Source organism: Rhodamnia argentea, chromosome 10 (assembly GCF_020921035.1).
Source record: "Rhodamnia argentea isolate NSW1041297 chromosome 10, ASM2092103v1, whole genome shotgun sequence".
NCBI lineage: Eukaryota > Viridiplantae > Streptophyta > Magnoliopsida > Myrtales > Myrtaceae > Rhodamnia > Rhodamnia argentea.
This window is the reverse complement of record NC_063159.1, coordinates 13,569,324-13,589,577: the sequence shown is the minus strand read 5'-3', so window position 1 is coordinate 13,589,577 and position 20,254 is coordinate 13,569,324. Positions and strand designations below refer to the sequence as shown.

Below are 20,254 nucleotides of genomic sequence, written 5' to 3'. Positions count from 1 at the left end.
GACCCCAAAGGCCACCATAAATACGGCGCGTCGCCTTTGCAGCAGAGCCATTCCCTCACGAAAACAGAGAGGGAGAGAGAGGCCGGCTTTTTTTGAACGGCCCATAGAGAGGAGGAGAGAGATCGTGGGGAGAGGCGAAGAGCTTCGTCTGTTCAGGTACTTCGTCTTCTTCGCTCTCCGAATCGGCTCGATCTCTTTTCGTCGCGCTTTTGCATTTCGGTTTGTTGTTTTTTGCGTGACTGCGATGCAACGTCGCCTTATTTGCGCGCCGCCGTCGAGAGCTGAACAGACGAGAGCTCAAATGGCGCGGGTTAGGCGAGATCTAGGTCGCATTGCGGCGTTCTTCGGATCGATGAATGTGGATTTCCAGCTTTCCCGCTCCGAGCTTTCGTTTTCCGTGTGATTATATGTGCGCTCGGGCTGAACTTGAAGCCGATGGCGTCATTTTCAGCCCGCGAGTGTCCGATGCGGTTTCCCGCGACTGAACTTCGTGTGAATGCATCAGCTCGCCATTTGCAATTTCCTTTGTTTCGGTCTTCTTGTTTTGGAGCTTTTAGATCATAGATTTCGAGGCTGTTTTTTCCGGATCTTATGCTTTTCCCCTGGATACCTTTAATTTCTTCGGGTCCCCTTTCGTCTTTCCCTTTTTTGCGTCTTCACGTGAACTCAACTCATCGTCTCTTTTCTGAAGCGCACACAGCATTAGTCTATTCCTGAGGTTGAGATATTTTACGAGGCTCGGATTGCTTTTGTCGCATCGGAACGCACGCTCTTTGTCGGTTCTATTCATTTATATTCGTTTTCATTGAACTGATTCGCCCGGTAGCGTACGTCCATTTGACTCTCTCCCCAGTCGCATATTTGCATCATCGTGCACTTTTTTTTTTAAATTAATCCCGTCTGATAATTAAAAAATCAATTCGGGTACGGTATCGTTGCCTTATGGCCCTTTTCTCGCTTTTGTTTAATTTCCTGTTTTCGCTTGTTTATTCTCTGCTTCGATTCAAGTTCAGCTACCTGATTCCATCTCGTTAATGCGGGTGTCTGGTCTTACGTTTAGCCTGTCTTTTCGCTCAAAGCGAGAAATGGGCCCTTTTTTAAAAAAATTTTCCTTTTTGTTGGGAGGAAAAGAAAAAATATCTTGAAGCTTTGGAATGGGCAGAGTCTGATTGGGCGGTTCACAGTTTTCCTGCAAGGAGACGCCAAATTTCCTGGCTAGCTTTTGGTTTTGTCTCGCGGATTTTAATGGCCGACACAGATATTTTGTTTTTCCCCGAAAAATGGTGTTGGTCACACACGAATATTTTTTTTTTATCCTTTTACTATTTATGGTCTGCCTCCAATCCCGAGGGATGTTAGATCCCGACTTAACCTAGTATTTGAAATGGTCAAACGTCTGCTTTGATTCTAATCTGTCGTGCTCAAGTGGGTAGGTATTGATACTGTTGCTGATGAGACCATGGTCAAGATTTTTGGCTCTGAGTTGCACCATGTTTTGATTTTTTTTTTAATCATATATTCATTCTTTTGAGGGGATGAAGTAGTATTTTCCTCTCGAGGGGGGGTTAATCAACGTGCCTAGATCTCGGGCATCATTTAGTTGACTGATTTCAAATTTTCGATTAGCTGAGGTGGGAGGACCTTGATTGTGACATGTCTGCGTAGACAAGTCGAGTGGGCTCGCCCAAAGGCTAAAAAGCATGCTCATTTTGCTACATGGGGCGTCCCAACTTCTGCACGGCATGTTTCTGTTCTAACTGCCGTTCTTTAGTGGCGTGATAAACGTCATTGCTGATTTTGTCAAGTTGGGTAGAGTGATGACGTTCTGTGATGGTGACCAGCAGTAGACGGCACTTGCGTCTCCCACCTATAATGCTAGGCAAGTGCTGCTTCCCGAAGTTGACGGGATGAAGAGATATGATAACCTGAATTTCGTGTTATGTCGAACCCATTAGTTGCTTAGTAGGAGTTTACATCAGAAGGAAGCTTTATCCCACCTTACTAAGGAAATGAAACTAATTGCTGCATTCCTAAGCAAGGATTGACTCATTTCATGCCCTGAGCGTAGCCCATGTCCATCTCCTAGGGCATACCTTGCCAATCATCAGCTTCTTTCTTTGAGGTCGGACACGTCACAGGGTAGCTGTGGTTGAGATTCTTTTCCTTTACGAGTGGCTGGGGGGGTGTGGGCATGCGAGTTGTGAGTGAAAAATAGTTTTCCTTATGGTGTAGTATTTAGATGAGGTAAAGGTCTTGGATTCTAGCGTTTTAAAATGGTGCTTCTCCCCCACGTTGTTCTGGCATGGAGGGCAAGAATGTGCTACTAGGCAAATATACGATGGTTTAGCATAGAAAGGTTGGTTCATAGAAACTTAAGAGCTGCTTTGGCTTATTTCCTTCTCAATTGGAGAACAGATGATAATGCATGAATCTTCTGGCACAAAGGCAAGGACTTGCTTAGCTGTTGGGCCTGTGCAAGCCTTTGTATTAGCAGTGCTTCTTTGCTTTCTCTTGGTGCGAGGGAACAAAGGAGATGAACTGTGAGAAACAAAAAATTTTCAGATGCTTACATTGATTGAGCCCGAAAATGGGTGCCTCTGGTGTGATCACATCTTGTTATTTATTAAAGTATTCGTCTCATAGACCCAGTTACAGTTGGAGACCTTATTGTTGTTGCATTAAATTATTATAAGTCGTTTGAGAAATTGCAGCTGCATCTTTGCTTGATAGTGCAAACAGGTAGCAATTTCTCTCGATTAGACAGTTTGTGGCTATTAAAAGAAACTCCAGTACAGTTGAAGACATTTATATTGAGGTTTATTTACTCTTTTTTTATTGTTTGGTACTTTTGTGTATGCAGGTCGTGGAACGATGGGTGCAGGTGGCAATATGTCTGTTCGCCCGGCGGTGAAGAAGTCAGAAACCAAGCTTCACAACCGAGTTCCTTCTTCAAAACCTCCATTCACGCTGGGTGAGCTCAAGAAAGCCATCCCGCCTCATTGTTTCCAGCGATCTGTTCTTCGCTCATTTTCGTACGTGGTCTTTGATTTAACCATGGCCTACATCTTGTTCTACATTGCTACCACGTATTTCCATCTCCTTCCCTCCCCTTACTCGTACCTAGCTTGGCCCATCTATGGGTTCTTGCAAGGCTGCATTCTGACCGGTGTCTGGGTCATAGCCCATGAATGTGGCCACCACGCCTTCAGCAATTACCAATGGTTGGATGACCTGGTTGGCCTCGTTCTGCACTCATGCCTCCTCGTTCCTTACTTTTCTTGGAAATATAGTCATCGGCGCCACCATTCCAATACAGGCTCCCTTGAGCGCGATGAAGTTTTCGTTCCGAAGCAGAAGTCCCAGATCCCATGGTTCTCAAAGTACCTAAACAACCCACCAGGCCGAGTGATGACCCTCACCATCACACTCACCCTTGGTTGGCCCTTGTACTTGTTGTTTAATGTTTCCGGTAGGCCTTATAATCGATTTGCCTGTCACTATGATCCCTACGGGCCCATCTACACTGATCGTGAGCGGCTGCAGATTTACATAGCTGATGCTGGTGTTCTCGCGGTCTTTTATGGGCTTTACCATCTTGCTGCAGCCAAAGGACTTGCATGGGTTCTGTGCGTCTATGGAGGACCCTTGCTTGTCGTGAACGCGTTTCTAGTGTTGATCACTTATTTGCAGCATACTCATGCATCACTACCTCATTACGATTCTTCCGAGTGGGATTGGCTCAGAGGAGCTTTAGCAACTGTTGATCGGGACTATGGCATCTTGAACAAGGTCCTCCACAATATTACAGACACTCACGTAGCGCATCACTTGTTCTCTACAATGCCTCACTACCACGCAATGGAGGCCACCAAGGCGATAAAGCCGATTTTGGGAGATTATTATCAGTTTGACAGGACTCCAGTTTACAAGGCGGCGTGGAGGGAGGCTAAGGAGTGTATTTATGTTGCGCCCGATGAAGGCGACCAGAACAAAGGCGTATTCTGGTACAGGAACCAATTATGATGACAATCAAGAGCTCGGTTTCAGGATCTGCAGTTCGGTAATCGCTTCCCTCCTCCGCACTCTAGATTTGTATTCTGGTAATTTTGGATGTGGCGCTTCCATTTGGAATTCGACTTTTAGTTCTGCTTCGCTTCAATAATTTTGTTGACCCCCCCAAAAACCCAATTCATTCGAGAAGGAAATTGCTTAAGCAGTCAAGGTTAACTTTTAGAGTCTTCCTAGTCTCTTTCTTTTTGACAAAATTCTGAATGCTGTTGTGGTGGAATCACATGTTTGAATGATGATGGGGAACTAATTTCGTGTGCCAGCTCTATCCACTTCTCTGCATTTGCCAACCGTTCATACCAACAATTATGCTGATGCCAATGAAATCAAAACCCGACAAGTCCTCGACTGAGCACTGGTCTATGTTTCGGTGAATCTAGAAACCTAATTTGACCAGCTGAATTTCCTAGGATCAGAGCTTTAGACATACAAATGGATCTGACATCGGCGTCTAGACAACAGTTGTGATGTGCAAATAGCTTGATTGACAAATTGGCTATGGTTCTGATGAATCCTTCTCTAGCTGCATTAGTAAGTGCAGTCCATCTTTTGACTGATTTTGTAAAAGCTTGTACGATTTTGCCTGGGCGGTTTCCTAGGGAAACAAGAAAAACGATGGCGGGAAAGGACGGTTCACCTGGATTATAGAGAGAGTCCATCACAGAGTTTAATTCCTAGAAGGTTAAGGCTAATTACAAAAGCTTTCTAAAACTATACACGGAAGCACGTTTGTGCACACGTATCACTGTTTCGAATGTACAGACCAAACATGGCCAAAGTAAAAGATTGGAACAGAGCAATCGAAGTCAAAATGGAGATGAAGGCTGATCGATTCTTATTGAACAAAAATGTAAATGACTTTATTAGGGTGTAAGCATCGCCATTCGCCAATCACAATGAGTTGGTAATCTAGTACTACGAGAGACTCGGGGCATTTACCTTGTACATGTACGAGTTCATTCCATGGATTACATGAAATTGGGATTGGAAATGCACCGGTTGGGCTTAGTTCTGCCTTCATTGGGATCTCATTTCTATGCAATCTGTTGCATCGTTTCACTTTCATCTTATGTGGTTTTGAGGACTCCTCCCGCGAGTTACAGGGGGGTTATCAAACCATGCTGAAACCCAGACATGAATGAACTATCTTTCCTTCGGTGACGACTCTTTTTTAGGAGACAATTTCCCGTGGACATGAACATGGACGGGTGGACCCGCTCGGCCCATCCAAACCCCCTAGGCCCAAGGAAAAATTTGGATGGGTCCGAACAATCGGAGTTTTTCTCGGGCTTGGACTTATTTAGGCCTACTTTTATTAAAAAGAATTATTTTCTCGTCACTAATTATGTATGTGGTTCTCGTGGAATCGATTAACATCGTGCTGTCTCTCTCGTTCTTCCTTTTGTGGACCATGGTGTCAAAAATTTGCCCGTCAACAATGTTGTATTGGTATTTTGGTAGTATTGGAAAAACAACTGTATTCAATAAACAATTCAGAGAAAATGATAACACAAAGGCTCCGTTTGTTTGATGTTTGGGAAAGAAAATTGATTTTCCTAAATAAACAACTATTACTTGGGTGCTAGTGACCTGCACTTGCGCAGCAGGGGAACCGAGTATGGGTATCAGAGTCTCAGGACCGGCCTCGATGGACGTTGACCCGAGCGGCAAAGACCTAGGCACGATCATTGATCTCAGGTTTGACCTCAATGGACCCTTGCATTGGGGATCAGTGCAAGGGCTCTAGGGTCCCAGGCTCGACCTCGATGGACTCGGGAGTAGACGCCGAGGACCCTGGTCTAGCCTCAATGAACTCGAGCGTCGAGGATTAGGGCACATGCCTCGAGTACAAATACCATGAATTAGGGCTCCGGCATCGATATCCCGAGCGCAACCTTAATGTACTCGGATTCAGCCTCAATGGACCTAGGTGGGTGATGGGGTCTCTCGTAGCCTTGATTGAACAGGGTGTAGGCGCCGGGGTCCCGAAACCTATCTCAATGGACCTGGCCCTAGGAGTTGGGGACAGGTCTTAAATGAATTCTATTTCGGACCCCGGTGTCACCCACGCATGGGCATTGGTGTCGTTGGCCCTAGTGTTGAGTCCTCGAGCTCGAGCAACGAGAACTTGGATACTAGCACTAGGGTCACGAACACATCCTTCATGGACTTGGTCCCATGCGTGAGGTCTCGGGTGTTATGGACTTGAGCCTAGCCTTAATGGACCCGAGCTCGGGCGTTAGGGATCCGGGCATGAGTATCGGGATTTCGAGCCTGGCTTCTATGGGCCTAAGCGACAAGAGTAGGGCAACAATACCGGAGTCCTAGGGCTTGCCATAGCATTGGTGTCCCCAATCCAACCTATGTGAACTCAGACACGGCCTCTTTAGACTCAAGTTTGGCCTCGATGGACCCTGGGTGGTCGTGGCCTTGGGCCCATTGTCAAGGTTCGGCAACAAAAGTTAGTGTTCATGTGCCAGCGTAGAGTTTCTGATTCATGCATTGGTATCTCGTCATATTTTGAAAATTGATTTTCAAAAAATCAAAAATCATTTTTCTATATTTAAGCATGGATTTTTCGTTAACTCATATTCCCGAGCGATCCAAATGCCTGAAAATTAGAAAAATATTTTCCCAAAAAATATTTTAAACAAAAAGTGAAAAGGCAAAGAAGTCGAAAATTTACAAATCCGAGAAAAGAAGATTATGCCAAATCCTAGCGGTTTGAAATCATCCTCACCCCTAATATTTACGGTAGGGTTCAATTTCAAAATCTTCTCCTGAAGATTTTTTTTAATGGAGAAAATATTGATATCTCTACCATTTCCTACTACCTGAAAAAGAAAAGGAAAAATAATAGAAATGGTCCGTGAATTTTGACTCAATGTGTAATACTATCCTTAAATTTTTAACTTGTTTAATGTGGCTCCCGAACATTAGCACAATATGCGATATCGTCCATAAAATTTTAATTGATTTAATATAATTTCTGAAATTTTGATATATGTTCAGTTTAGTTCCCGAGTACATGATATTATCTCTGAACATGAATTAATAGAAATATAATATCGAGCATTTTTATATAGTTTTAGGGACTAGATTGATCGTTTATAAAAAAATTTAAGTATTACATCGAACAAATTAAAAATTTAAGTATCGTATTAAATAAATTAAAATTTTAAATATCTCAATGTATATTACGATAGTATTTATGGGCTATTTGCATAATTATTTCCAAACAGAACTTTTAGCCAAAAAAAGTACCAAAAAAAGCAAGAAAAAAGAAGAAGCCCACGAGACTGCAGGAATCCAGCTCATAGTTGTGCAAAGTCGTGCACCCAAAATCGGAACCACGTCAGCACTTCTTTGATCGGGCCCCACTTCCGTCAGGGCCTCCACGTAGCCACGTGGCGGTTACAATGAGCCCCCCCGTACCCCGTACCCCCAAAATAAATAAATAAATAAATAAAATGACCCAACAACGTGGGACCGGCACGAGACTCGTGTGATTCCCAATAGATGATGACGCGAAATCGGCACCTGCCCAAAGATATTGGCACTGCCGGATTTTATTTGTTCGAAATAAAAAAAATAATAAAAAGTACGTTTGATAGCGTAAATGATTACGATACTGATTCTATTCTCGAAACAATTTTGAAGCAAAAATAATGATAAAAAAAATTGATTAAAAAAAAATACTTTTGAGAATAAAAATAAAATAAAATCTCAATTCTTTTAAAAAGATTAAGTCCACGTAGACTTTTTTTTTTATTTTTTATGATGACCCAGGGAACCCCCGCACGGCCGGCACCTGGGGGGTAAACCCTGGGGGCAACACGTGCTAGCCACCACACACGTATCACCGGGTAAGTCACCCTAACGCCTCCGGGATTTGAACACTCGACCTTTTGCGAGAGGAAGAGTGCGCAAGCCAGCTGCGCCACCCAGGTGGGTGGTTAGACTTTTTAACTTTAAAGAAAATTAAAATGAGATTTGAAAATTTAACACGGACGAATATAATCTCCTGTTTGTAGAGTAGCATCCGGCCTCTAGAATCATTCTACAGAGAATGGCTCAAGACCGTGCGTTGCGTAGATCGTGATGGCAGCAGACGATCCGATGTTCGCGTGCGGATCGAGCGGTTACGGTTTCATCTCACATGCGCTCGTACGCGTCGATGTGGTACGCATGTAGTAGTACCAAAGTCGATGTTTCCCTCGCCGGCCATGATCCTGCGCTCTTTTGCTCTTTTGAGTTTGGAACGATTTTGCAATTGTTCCATTCATGACAGCTCAATTTGGATTCGGATTTGGGGGTTTCTGTAGAAATAATCTCGCCCTCCTTTTGGGATTTGCGGGTTTATAATGTATTGTTGAAGATTGAAAGTGTAAATAAAGGAGGATTTGGTTTCAGACCCGAGTTCTCCCGCTTTCCCATTATTCCTTGTGGATTAATTGTCGAATCACATCCGGCCGGATAGTTCCGCAATGTATTCGCAGGACTGTCGAGAAGGGAGGAGAAAGACTAAAATAAAGCATCATAGACAACAATAAACCCCAGGATCAATTGGCCAAATCTTACATCCAATCACCATTCTAAAAAATTCTGCATCATACGTGGCAACACCGACATGGGTAAATCTTTTTTTCTTCTTCCTTTCCTTTCTTCCTTTCCCAACTATGGGCCACATCAAGGGCATCGGGCCCCACCAATATCAGGCAAGAGCCGGGCTCCCCCACCTCAAGCGGCAGTGTTGGAAAATATTTAAAAATTCACAAAAAATTAAAAAATTTATGTTTGTCCGCAATACCGGCAGAAGCCATAAAAGATTTCTAGCAAATCAAATATGACACTTAAAGGTTTTAATACCAATTAAATTTTGTTTATACATCTAGGAAGTCATTATGAGTCTGTTCAAACGAAAAAAAGTCTATAACCCACAGGGGAGGTGTCTTCAAGTAAATGAATTTTATAAAAAAGGAAGTCTGCTAAAAAAGTTTTTGTATGTAACAAAACCGTGGTCCACTTTTTCTACGATTATATATATAGAGACATATATGTGTGTGAAAGCTTTAACTTACAAGGTTGAGGAGTTCAACAAAAGAAAATATGACACACGACACATGGTTCCACAACCACTACGCGGTTTCATATGTAAGGAGGGTTGAGGATCTTAGTCACGTACGTACCCGCACGAGTCTAGTATGACACCCCATTTCGCCACCCTATGAAACAAACCGAAGCCTGTGGAAGCTCACGTGTGAACGTAAACGGAGCACGATCTGTTTCTCCGTAATTCGGGGGCACGAGGCGTCGAGACTCGACCTTCTAGAGGTTCTTAGAACGTCGCACGTGCCGCCCCCGTTAACCGATTAAGTTCCAGCTTCTAGCTCTGCGCCGATGGCCCCGGCCCATAACATTTTGCGCGTGGTCGTTGGAATTTGAACGGGCTAACGACGGACGATGGAATATTACAAGGAAGGCGAGGACAGCACAATTACTCAATCCTGCGGTCTTGTGCACTCCTTATAGAATATCGAGTTTAAGTCATAACTACTTTGGGTCAATTGTGATCCTCGGATTCAAGGTTACATCATGTCGAAGGCTGTCTAGGATCAACATCCGCGGAACATTATATATATATAATATAGAAAGGTGAGCCAGGCCATGTTCATTCGATTTTTTTTCACTGATTTAGCTTTGAAATAATTCCCACCATTGAAGCCGACTAGAGTTTCAAAAAGCTAATGAAATGCCGGCAGAAGTTCCATACGATGATTATAAAATTAAGCCGTTAGCAAGTCAAAGTTAATTGACTAGATCCTTACTCTAGAAGGTTAACCAAAGTGAAAATAGAACAGGAATTTGGTAAGGGAAGGTTTTAATTTCCGGAGAAGAGGGTCGATTTGGTCAAAGTGATCATCAATAGAAAGAACGCTGGACTCTATTATGAGTGCATTTGTCTCACGAAAAGCTCAAGATTTTAAAAAAAATTCTGAAAAAAAAAAAATCACCGTTTATATCGCTTACAGAAATGAATTAATGCAAAGTATTTTTTATGATGATGAAAATATTTCCCGCTGACTTATTGTAAAAGAGATATGACAATTATTTTTCGAAAAAATATTTTTCAAATCTTGAGTATTTCAAGAAACTAACACACCCTAAAGGTATGGACTTCTTCTTCTATTTTGAATACCATACTATGCTAGAGAAATGATTATGTGACCGTCTTTAATCCACCATGAGTTTAACAATCTATTCTGAAACAAAAAAAACATAGGAGAAATATTATTGTGTGGTCTACTATTTCAAGAATTTGCAGCCTACAACATGTTGTTACTCTCACTCATCATAAAAAAAAATGCTATACTAGCAGAACCCCATTATGTTGTATAGTCTTGCGCGTTTTTCTTCCATTCTCATTTTTTTTTTTGTCTTTTGCTATTAGGAAAAAAATGGCTCGATAACTAATTAAGAAAATTCCGATATAAATCAATCTTGTGGACCTATTTTTAAGTGGAGGTATTATTTTGTGATCAATCATAGCGTAGGGCGTTTTTAATTTGGGAATTGTGGGGGACCAAGGTGTGGTCTTGTTACTTTTGTCAAACTTCTTGCATGAATTTTTTTTTGTTTTTTTTTTTTTTGCTTGCATTTCAAGAGACAAAGGATCATACGATTTCCTGTTTTAAAGACAGGTTGTTTCTCTCCTTTTTATAAAAAAAAAAATGCTGATATTTTATCCTCCAATTTTCTTTTGCCTTAAAAGAAAATCTCTATATTGTGCTCAACCATGTACATAAGCAGACTCCTCCTTCCTCGCAAACAAGTCCACCCTCTCTCTCTCTCTCTCCCTCTCTCTCTGTAACTGAGCCATGGAAGAGATGATCTTCAGGAAAGAAGCATACATCCCGAACCCTAGCCCTTCACCACCCGCCATGCACAGGCACTCGCACGCCATCTCCAAGGTGAACAGCAAGCCCAAGATACGCGTCATCCACATCTTCGCGCCGGAGATCATAAAGACCGACGTGGAGAACTTCCGCGAGCTTGTCCAGCGGCTCACTGGGAAGCCTCCCTCCGAGCGAGACAGCGTGAAGGACAAGCAAAGAAGAATTGCCGCCAAGAGGGCCAGGCTGAGAATGGCGATGGCGGAGAAGTACTCACCGTCACCGCCGATCGCCGCCAGAGTCAGCTGGGACGCGGAGGATCAAGAAGAGGAAGCGCAGGGTCGTGGCGGTGGCTTGGACTGCAGAGCGAGGATGAAGGTCGAGGAGGAAATGCGTGGTGGTGGCGGCGGCGAACTGTTTGGTCGCCCGTACGAGGAATTGGGTTGCTATGAAGAAGAGTTCCCTTTGATAGCCGTGGATGTTTCTCGCATGCATGCCTTTGAAGCTGCTCAACTTGCCTGACCAGTTCAATCGTGTCTGCAGAATTAGTCATTTAGTTTCTAGGTATTATCCTCGGACTAATTTCGATGATTCCCCTTCTCAGAATTTTGTCTCCATCGATTTCCATTATTGTTTACTGTAAATACAGTACTTTCTTCTGCGGACCATGCTTCTTCTGTTCCTCCTTCCCACCATTTGGAACTTTGATGCTGCTAATGTCATCTCCTGGAAATATCTGCTCAGTTTTTAGAATGATTCGGTTTGCTTCATTTTGATGAAGAGCTGGTTCTTGTATCCTTCTGTGGTTGGGCCGGTGTGATCTCCCTCTCTTTCTGAGCTAAACCATTGTTTATTGATGAACATTGCTGTGCAAGACTGTAGAGAAAATTTGATTGACGAACGACTTTGCTTGCAAGACTCTATATACTTTATCAAATGTGTAATTTTCGATGTAACCCAAATAGTTCTCGACCATAATTTGTTTGTTTAAATTTGATTTAACTATGGTTAATTTGACTAAGGAATTCTTCCTGGTACTCCATTAGGCAGTAATAGTTTGAACTCTTGGTACACACTTTTCGCATCATCTTGAGTTTATTCAGATGCCATCTTGCGTGTGGACACATGATTGAGCGCGCATTTCTCCAACTGTTTCGGGATGACATGTGTTGACGGCAACGGGAAATGGTCGATAAATGTACCTTGGGCGGAACCAGAGCGACAGCCATGGAGGATGAAGGCTGTTTTAGGGTTATGATAATATTCTTTTGATGCATAAGATAATCCCCATTGAGGGTTGGTCTTTGACTTGAAATCCAAAGTCAACTTCCTGGTAAACTCTACGGATAGGTGTGCAAATTGCAATAGAATTTTGGAGGGCTAACGTGTGGATATGAGTCGTATGATCAAGTTTAATCAGTCATTATTACAAAATTAAAAAATGACAGGGAGAGAGGACCCATGATTTGACGGTGCCCTTCAACTTGCTGTCTGGGTCTTCCGTAGTTTGATTGGACCGTACACCTAATTCGCGGAGATATATTTGTCCGGCATATGAGGGGCGAAAAAGGAGTTTCATTCAATTCCTTTTTATGACTTTGTAGTTTATAAGGAAAATTTCAAAAAATGGCTCGAAGTGTCTTTATTTTCTCTAATAAGCGCTTGAAGTTGATCTTATTTCAAATAAGGACCTGAAGTGCCATCATTGTCTCAAATAAAGGCATGAAGCGGATATTATTTCAAATAAGGCTTGAAGTGACCTAATCAAAAAAAAAAAAAAAGACCCAAGTCACCAATTAGTTGGGGCACTTTAGTCATTCAATAACTTTTTGTTATTTGTTTTTTCCTTTTTTCAGTTTTTCAAAAATAAAAAAAATAAAACTGAAAAAAAGGAGGATGAAAACACAAGTGGGATGGGGTTGTCTTCTTGCTCGTGGCCGCCGCCCCAAAGCCGGTTGGGCGGCGACTTTGGTCAAGGGGTTGCCGACGACCTCTGCCGACTTGAGGTGAGGGGTGGCAGGCCCTCGCCTTAGCGAGGAGAAGGCCCGACCCTCTCCCAAATCTGAGCGAGGGTTGTCGGCCCTCTACCAATCTAGGGCGACAATGGCCAACCCTTTGCCGATCGTCGCCTTGGACCGGTCGAGGGCCATGTCCCCCGGACTTGGGCAAGGGCCGGCGACCTTCTCCTAGATTTGGGAGAGAGTCGAGGCCCTCATCGAAGTGGTGGCCATAGGAGGGAGGGCAGCCTCCTCTTGCCTGTGTTTTTCTTGTTCCTTCTTTTTTTTTTAAGTTTTTTTTTAATTTAACTAAAAATTATGTTAAAAGTGTGTTTTGACAAAAATACCCCTAATTAGCTAGAATTTTTAGCCGACCGATGAGGTGAGGCTCTTATTTGAAACGGTCATGGTCACTTCATGCTTTTATTTGAAACAATAACCACTTCAAGCTATTATTTGAGAAAATGAGAGTATTTGGAGTCCTTTTTTGAAAATTTCCCTAATTTATAATAAAACTGTTAAAAAGGTGGAGCTAAGCTAATAAGGGACTCGAATGGGAGGAAATTGTCCGAACGGTCTTAAACTTATCGTGCATATATTAATTTAATAATAAACTTTTTAATTTTGTCAATTTTTCCTTAAGCCTTTGCATGAAATTCCAATGTAATCCTTTTTGTCATCGCCGAAAATTACCGACATGGCAGTTCGGTTATCACCTGTAAATTACTGATATGGCGGTTCGATCATCGCCAATCATCCTATATGGTACGCCATCACATCAGCAATTTCTTTTAAAAAGGGCGGGACGGAACTATATTGAAAATTTACACAAAAATTCATGAATAAATTAATAAAGTTAGAAAATTTTAACATTGAATTTGGCATTCGTAAGTTTATGATTGGTTGGGCATTCGTCCCTAGAGAAGATTTGAAATTTTTCGCAAGTGAAAACTAATGATGACTTTATCATACAAGACTTAAACCCTGTGGTTTTTAATTCATTTGTGTATGTTTGAACTCTAGCGATTGGTATTCAACTTTTATTTGATATTGAACACTTCAAATGTATAAAACACATCAATTTTGACAATAAAGGTCATAGTTAGTATTTTCTTCATTAGTGTTCTTTTCGATCTTTACGCATTTCACCGCTCCACCGGAAATTCCCTATGTCCCCATAAAAACTTTATCGGACACCCGTCGATATTTAAGATCGTGGAAAAGCTTTACTTTTGATGGACTTCTTTCCTTTGATCTGTGGTTAAGTTGAATCTCAAAGAGCAGGTAGGGTAATCTTTTCTGAGATGACAAAAGAATCTAACCATTCAGCTGCAATATTCTCAATAATTCCGCAATGTTTAGCTTTCTAAGCTGTTTCGCGTTGTTGATTAGATGTCAATACACCCGAGCACTATTTAATGGTATTTCCGTTCTAAAGTTTAATTTCTCCGATTCGAATTTCTCGATAAATTTCGTAAAATATAAAAGTCGCGTTCTCATGTCATGTCAGCAATCGCCATCTCTCAAAATTGTAAAGCAACTTCGACACTAGAGAGTCTGGCCGCCATTTACGAGTCCATGAACGGTGGGATGATCGTTATGCTTCCATTAGTCAATTTGAGCTCCGTTATGATTCTAGAAATCATGAGATTATAAATGAATTGACAGGTATCACGGACAAAATATCAGCGAGCTAAGATTTTTAGGATGATAAGAACAATGTTGTCCCTTCATCCGAAAAAAAAAATATAAAGGAGGAAAAAAGAGTGATTTTGTCAGTGAGTATGACGTAAAGGCAAGATTTGAGAGAGGGTGAGTCTATGGCTCCATAATCAGAAAAACGACGTCAAATTGGAGTCGTTTTGATTATCTTGCAAACCCAGAAGAGGAGATAATGTTGATCAATCGACGTGGGTTGCATTCCTTGACAACCCCACCCACCCCAAAAAAAAAAAAAAAAACGAACAAAATAATAATAATAATAAAATAAAAAAAACGTGGATTGCATTCCTTTTCCAGTGAGCTCATACTTCCCACCAACTCCCAATTATCAACTCTTTTGCATCTTTTTCTAACAAAAAATTCAAAATGCGTCATCATCAATGGCTGAAATATGCTACAATATTATCTAGTTGCAAAGCACGTTTTCTCACTATAGCACGAAAGCATACCAGAAACAGGATAGTTGACCTCTGGCAAGACCTTGCAAAAGATTATCGCTTTCGCTAATTATGCTAGTGAATCGACTAATGTTTACCCAGACACTGGGACTCTTGAGTGGATTCTGTGACCGAGAGGTATTCCATCTGCGTGGAGTGCAACTGAGAAGAAAGAAGCCGAAGCACAGCGAAAGAGGAAAACTGTGAAGCTTCTGCGCGTATGCTTTGAAAAGTAATTTATTGTTGTCAATGTCAATGACATACTTTCTAGCTCTCATACTCCTCGATTGGCTCGGCCATTGTAGGTGGCACCTCCAATCTTGTGAGGACTTCAGGTACTCCATCGGTACTCCTTATTATCTGCAACCAAATACAGAACTCTAATGACTGCCAATGCTCTTGTAGCAATCACATTTCAAATCCACAAAGGAACCTTGGTAGGATTGGTCCCCAGCTTTTCAGTCCATTTATAGCTAAACATAGATGAACGTGTTAAACCTTTCTTAGAACGGACATTCAATTAGGTTACTAATTAGGAAATCAGGTCCAGACACGATAGCTTGATAAAGGCAGTAGGAAGATAACAAAGAACCATATTTTTCTATATATTTTAACTCATAAAAAGGGCAGGGAAGGGCAACCATCGTGACTAATCCTTCTGAGTGTTACCATGATAGTACAAAACCCGCTTCGATACTTATTCTTATTTCACTTTAGGTAGATAATGCCAGTAAAAACTCACTAGTATCTCTTCGTCGAGGTAAGATATCATGAAAAGCCTCTGGAAAGTCCCACCTGAAGGCATTAGAAGAAAGAGTTTAGTGAGGAATACGGACACATGAAGTCATAGAATGCAAATGTTCATAAAAGCATTAGAAGGACATATTTTTCCTTTTTTTGGCATAAGTACAAGTTCAGTAACGAGCAAGCACCAGGTGGGTACATCCCATTGCTGTCCAATATACCAGGACAACCTTCAGCATTCGTTTACTCTCTCAGAGTTGTCATCATTACACTTATCAAATTAACTGGGCAATGACAAGAAATAGCAGGTGTCGCTCCAAAGAGATTTCCAACACTGAAGCAAAAAGACTACCCCTAGAAAGTCATAAAATGTCATCCAAGCTGAATACCCCTACTTCTACTGCCACATCCTGAATAATATCTTCCCAGCTAGTAAATCATGTGAACCACACACATCTTCCCTTTCTTTTAGCTTGGTTGATCTCACCCATGATTTTCTGTGAGCCATGTATGGTTTGACATCATACTTTTGACTAAAGGACAGAATGGTTTTGGTAGCATAAGTCAGGAAGAACAATTTATTTTTAAAGGTGTTAACGTCATCCTTTTTATGCCTGAAATCAGAGTTGAAGTCTCAGCCAACATAAATAATTGATAGGCAGCAGTACTTTTGGAGTTCAATCATGCCAAAGAACAAAATAGAACACAGGGAAAAGTAAGAAGATCAAATTATGAAGGATAAAAGAAACTCTAAGTAAATAAAATGGTTACTTTCACTGGATTGCTTACTTAGAGGTACTTTTAATCCACTGGTGATGGCATCTCTAATTGGAACAGGAAGTTGCTGTACTGTGCTAACGGCTTGGCCAAGTGCACCTTTTAGCTGGTCCGGTACAGTTTCTTCAATAACAGTTGGTGTTTCGAATGTCCCTTCTACATATTCCTCCTTCATCCGAAGCGGGCCCTCCACAGATAACTTGGTGGACAAGATGAATTTGCTTTCTAGCTTCATTAGAGAAAATCCCTTACTATTAAAACCCTCAAACATGATTGTCCAGTCTTAGACGTATCAAAATGCAAGTCAACAATAAAAGCAACCACATTGGTATATCTATATCACCATTTGCTTGTACATTGCCTACGAAGACACAAATTCCAAATAGAATTTCCACAAGTTATTTGACATAGTCCATAAGACTACATTCATTTTGAAGGAAACCCAGTGTCATGATTTCATTCCCTGGAGGAGGAAAGAGTGCCCATCAAAGAAGAAACGATCGATTTTAGTCATGTAGAATGAAAAATGGATCTCGAAAGAGTGTAGTTCGTTTTAGAATTGTCAATTATAAAAAGAACAAGGATCCCGCTCGGTAAGTTCGAAAAAAGAGACATATAAGAGGAAGAAGACAGAGTAGAAGATGACAACTAAAAACTCATCCAATGTGAACACATTAACATGGGAGCATGTCCAAAGTACTCCTATTACTTGGTCTTTTCCCCTTCCACTAGTACCAGTCTGGACATCCAAGATTTGAAGAGAAGAATAGTACTCCTGTCGATCACAGAATGAAGTCTTACCACATGATTTAAAATGATATTGGGATACACAGGAACAGAAAAGGGGCTTCTCTGAGGTGATTTGAACATGTGAGACAAAGGTCTTCAGATGCTCAGGTGAGGAAATGTGGTTTTGGGAGACTAGGCTCAAAAGGGGCACACAAAAGACCTAAAGACACACGGAAGGAGACGACAAGAAAATATATGGAATGCTTGGATCTTACAGAAGACTTGACATAAAATTGAGCACAGTGCGTATAATGAATACATAGCCAACCCACTTAATGAGAAAAGATTTTCAGCTGTTGTTGTTGTTGCTCTTGTCATTGAGATATGAAGGAAATACATCGGAGATTTATGAGCACGGAATTGTTCAGCTCTACAGCCACTGAGCATATGCACATACATAATTGGCATAAGGGGATTAAAGGCAGTGAATGAGATAAAAGACACATGAAGTGAAGGGGCACCTTGATAGCAATAGCATCCCATATAGGGGAACCAAGTAAACATATTCCATTTCAATGTAAACAGCAGCACTGATTTATATCTCTCTTTCAAAGCAAGAAGGAAAAGGTAATGGTGCCATTGAGAGCACATATACAATTTTGACCCCATCTACACTCATTTGCGTGTATGGAAGTCATAATAACTAATAAGGACCAAGAACTAATAACTCAAATCTCTATTCCAGATTAAGAATTTTCACCTTAATAAATTCAGATATTTAAATAAACATAAACATAGCATAAAGGAATATTAGCCTGCATGCAATCTCACAGTCCATCATCACCAAGAAATTCATGCAAAGTTGAGCAGCGAACAAGTGCCCGTTGGCCTTCCAGAAAGACTGACTTGGAGAAGATGAGAGTCAACAAGCATCTTCACTTCAATTAGAGAAACAAAAACTATATAAGCAAAAAGCCTGGAATTACCAAGTTCAGTAACTTCAGATTAGCTGTAATTCTAGCATACCCATCTTTAATCATGATATCCATTTTTGACAGATTGGCCAAAGTTGCCGGAAATCTCCTGCATTAAGAGATTAGATCATTAAAATTAGAAGCTATATATGGAGACTGATTTTGAGATTAGCAGGGAAAGCTTACCCATATCAAGCAAAAAGCAACTGATAAATGTAGGGATTGCTTCAAAGAGAGAGAGAGAGAGAGAGAGAGAGGTGATAACTCAAAACTTACTCGAATATCACTCTAGCAGCAGTCAGCCCAGGGCTTCCAGGGCCAAACCATTCAAAGTTCCATCGGCCTTCTAAAAAGGGAGACCTGGGTTGCTGAACAAACAAGTAAGATTCACAAGAAACATGCAATATTTTAAATGTTTGAATGAAGCACCTACGTTGTCGGCCTAGGCGTCGGATTAAGTCGCTCAAGACCAATTATCCTCTCATTCACGTCAATTTGTTGCATATCAGTCATCTTGCCACTGATCAAAGCCTCAAAGCCTCCGGAATCTTTGAACTGACAATACGGTAACAAAGTGACTATACAGGAAAAGTTTGTGCTGCAGGATTGGAGCCGTGAAGTCCCAACTAGCTACTAACTAAATATCACACGTCCTGACATCCATTTCCAGCTCATAATATGAGTGAGCAAGGCTGATATCCAAACGATAACTACATTTGTGAGAACGAGGGTTCTAGAGATGAGGAAGCATTTGATGTGAAGTAGCAATCCATGACTCCACTGAACATCATGCTTATACCACCATAACGCTATGACACAAGGGAAGGTTTTGACTATAAAACAGTGCACACGTACTTCTCATTCTGCATGCAAACTCACAGATTCCTGCAAACATGAATGGTGCTGGAAAATTTTGAGCACAGAGCAGGACAACTAAATTTTCATCTTGGACGGATAGATTTCCAAAGGTTGTGCATATGGAACAGAAAATTCTGATTAAAGAAACAAAAAGTAATGACATCCTTGGACGGCCAGGCTAAAAGTAAGTACATCCTAAACAAAATAGAATTATGACTAACAAACAATTTCGAACAAGTCTGCTGGAATCAAACAAACTAGAAGAAACTCTGAATGTCGACGCAGTTCAGGGAATCTCCAGTGTGCCACTTCCCTATCAAATGCATTATTTAAAGAGCGCAGAAGATATTATTTGACAGTAAAGATACACCAAGAATGCTGTCGAAAATTATGCATTGTGTGAGCCTCCACAGACAGATAAAGAGAAAGGACGACGGTGAGAGCCTGAAGCTAAGTAGACAGTGAAGCTGGAAGCGAGCAATCAACTCAAAATCTTCACAAAACGAAAAAACAAATCAACAATTGACGAGCACGTAAGCTAACAAATCACATCACAGAGAACTCAACAAAACAGAACGGAAGACGAGAAATCAACTCGATTCAATAATTCCAAGCGGCTTCGGATTTAAGAAGTACAGTTACGGCAATCAACATCTAATCAATCACATCGAGCCAATCAACTCAACGTCCATTGACTCACAGCGAGGAGGAGCGATTCCTTGGCTGAGAGCCTCTCCATCGCCTTGGCGTAGGTCGCCGGAGCTCCCTGCACCGCCTGCTGGACCATCGCCACGCAGGGGGGCCGGCCAGAAAGCCTCCGGCCGCGGGGCATTTTCCGGCCGACGACGGACGAGAGCTTGGACGGACGCCAAGGGAGAGAGGGAGTGGAGGAAGAGCGATAACGGAGGGAGACAGCTGAAGGAAGAATGGCTTGGATTGCAGTCATTGTTGGAGAGAGAGATTGAGAGGGAGATCGAGCTTGATAAGACAGAGACTGTGAAAGGCAAGAAGCCGGTGACCGGGAGAGATTCAGAGGAGGGAAGTGCGCGACTGTT

The 20,254-nt window shown here is 41.7% G+C and overlaps 3 protein-coding genes and 1 long non-coding RNA gene across 7 annotated transcripts; 2 read left to right on the top strand and 2 right to left on the bottom strand.

Moving 5' to 3' along the window:
• Positions 1-20: 20 nt before the first annotated feature.
• LOC115731216 (delta(12)-fatty-acid desaturase FAD2-like) lies at positions 21-4,330 on the top strand. The gene is made up of 2 exons (XM_030661858.2): positions 21-156; positions 2,861-4,330. The coding sequence occupies exon 2, from the start codon at positions 2,872-2,874 to the stop codon at positions 4,021-4,023; it is 1,152 nt and encodes a 383-aa protein (XP_030517718.1). The 5' UTR covers positions 21-156; positions 2,861-2,871; the 3' UTR covers positions 4,024-4,330.
• Positions 4,027-4,656, bottom strand: LOC125312584. Its single transcript, XR_007196623.1, has 2 exons — positions 4,463-4,656; positions 4,027-4,314 (listed from the first exon to the last, which is right to left on the bottom strand). It is a non-coding gene; the product is annotated as an uncharacterized LOC125312584 (long non-coding RNA).
• Positions 4,657-10,911: 6,255 nt separating this feature from the next.
• On the top strand, positions 10,912-12,047 carry LOC115732711 (VQ motif-containing protein 18-like). Its single transcript, XM_048270953.1, has 2 exons — positions 10,912-11,525; positions 12,008-12,047. The coding sequence occupies exon 1, from the start codon at positions 10,947-10,949 to the stop codon at positions 11,481-11,483; it is 537 nt and encodes a 178-aa protein (XP_048126910.1). The 5' UTR covers positions 10,912-10,946; the 3' UTR covers positions 11,484-11,525; positions 12,008-12,047.
• A 2,977-nt stretch (positions 12,048-15,024) lies between these two features.
• Positions 15,025-20,254, bottom strand: LOC115732691 (probable plastid-lipid-associated protein 13, chloroplastic). 4 transcript variants are annotated; one of them, XM_030663378.2, is made up of 8 exons: positions 19,900-20,254; positions 18,775-18,896; positions 18,618-18,701; positions 18,354-18,450; positions 16,651-16,900; positions 15,860-15,912; positions 15,382-15,477; positions 15,025-15,294 (listed from the first exon to the last, which is right to left on the bottom strand). In XM_030663378.2, exons 1-7 carry the CDS (start codon positions 20,143-20,145, stop codon positions 15,385-15,387), a joined length of 945 nt encoding a protein of 314 aa, XP_030519238.2. In that variant the 5' UTR covers positions 20,146-20,254; the 3' UTR covers positions 15,025-15,294; positions 15,382-15,384. The 4 variants fall into 4 exon arrangements, with proteins under 4 accessions (XP_030519238.2, XP_048142093.1, XP_030519241.2 ...); XM_048286136.1 differs by having other exon boundaries at positions 15,025-15,279; XM_030663381.2 differs by having other exon boundaries at positions 15,025-15,264.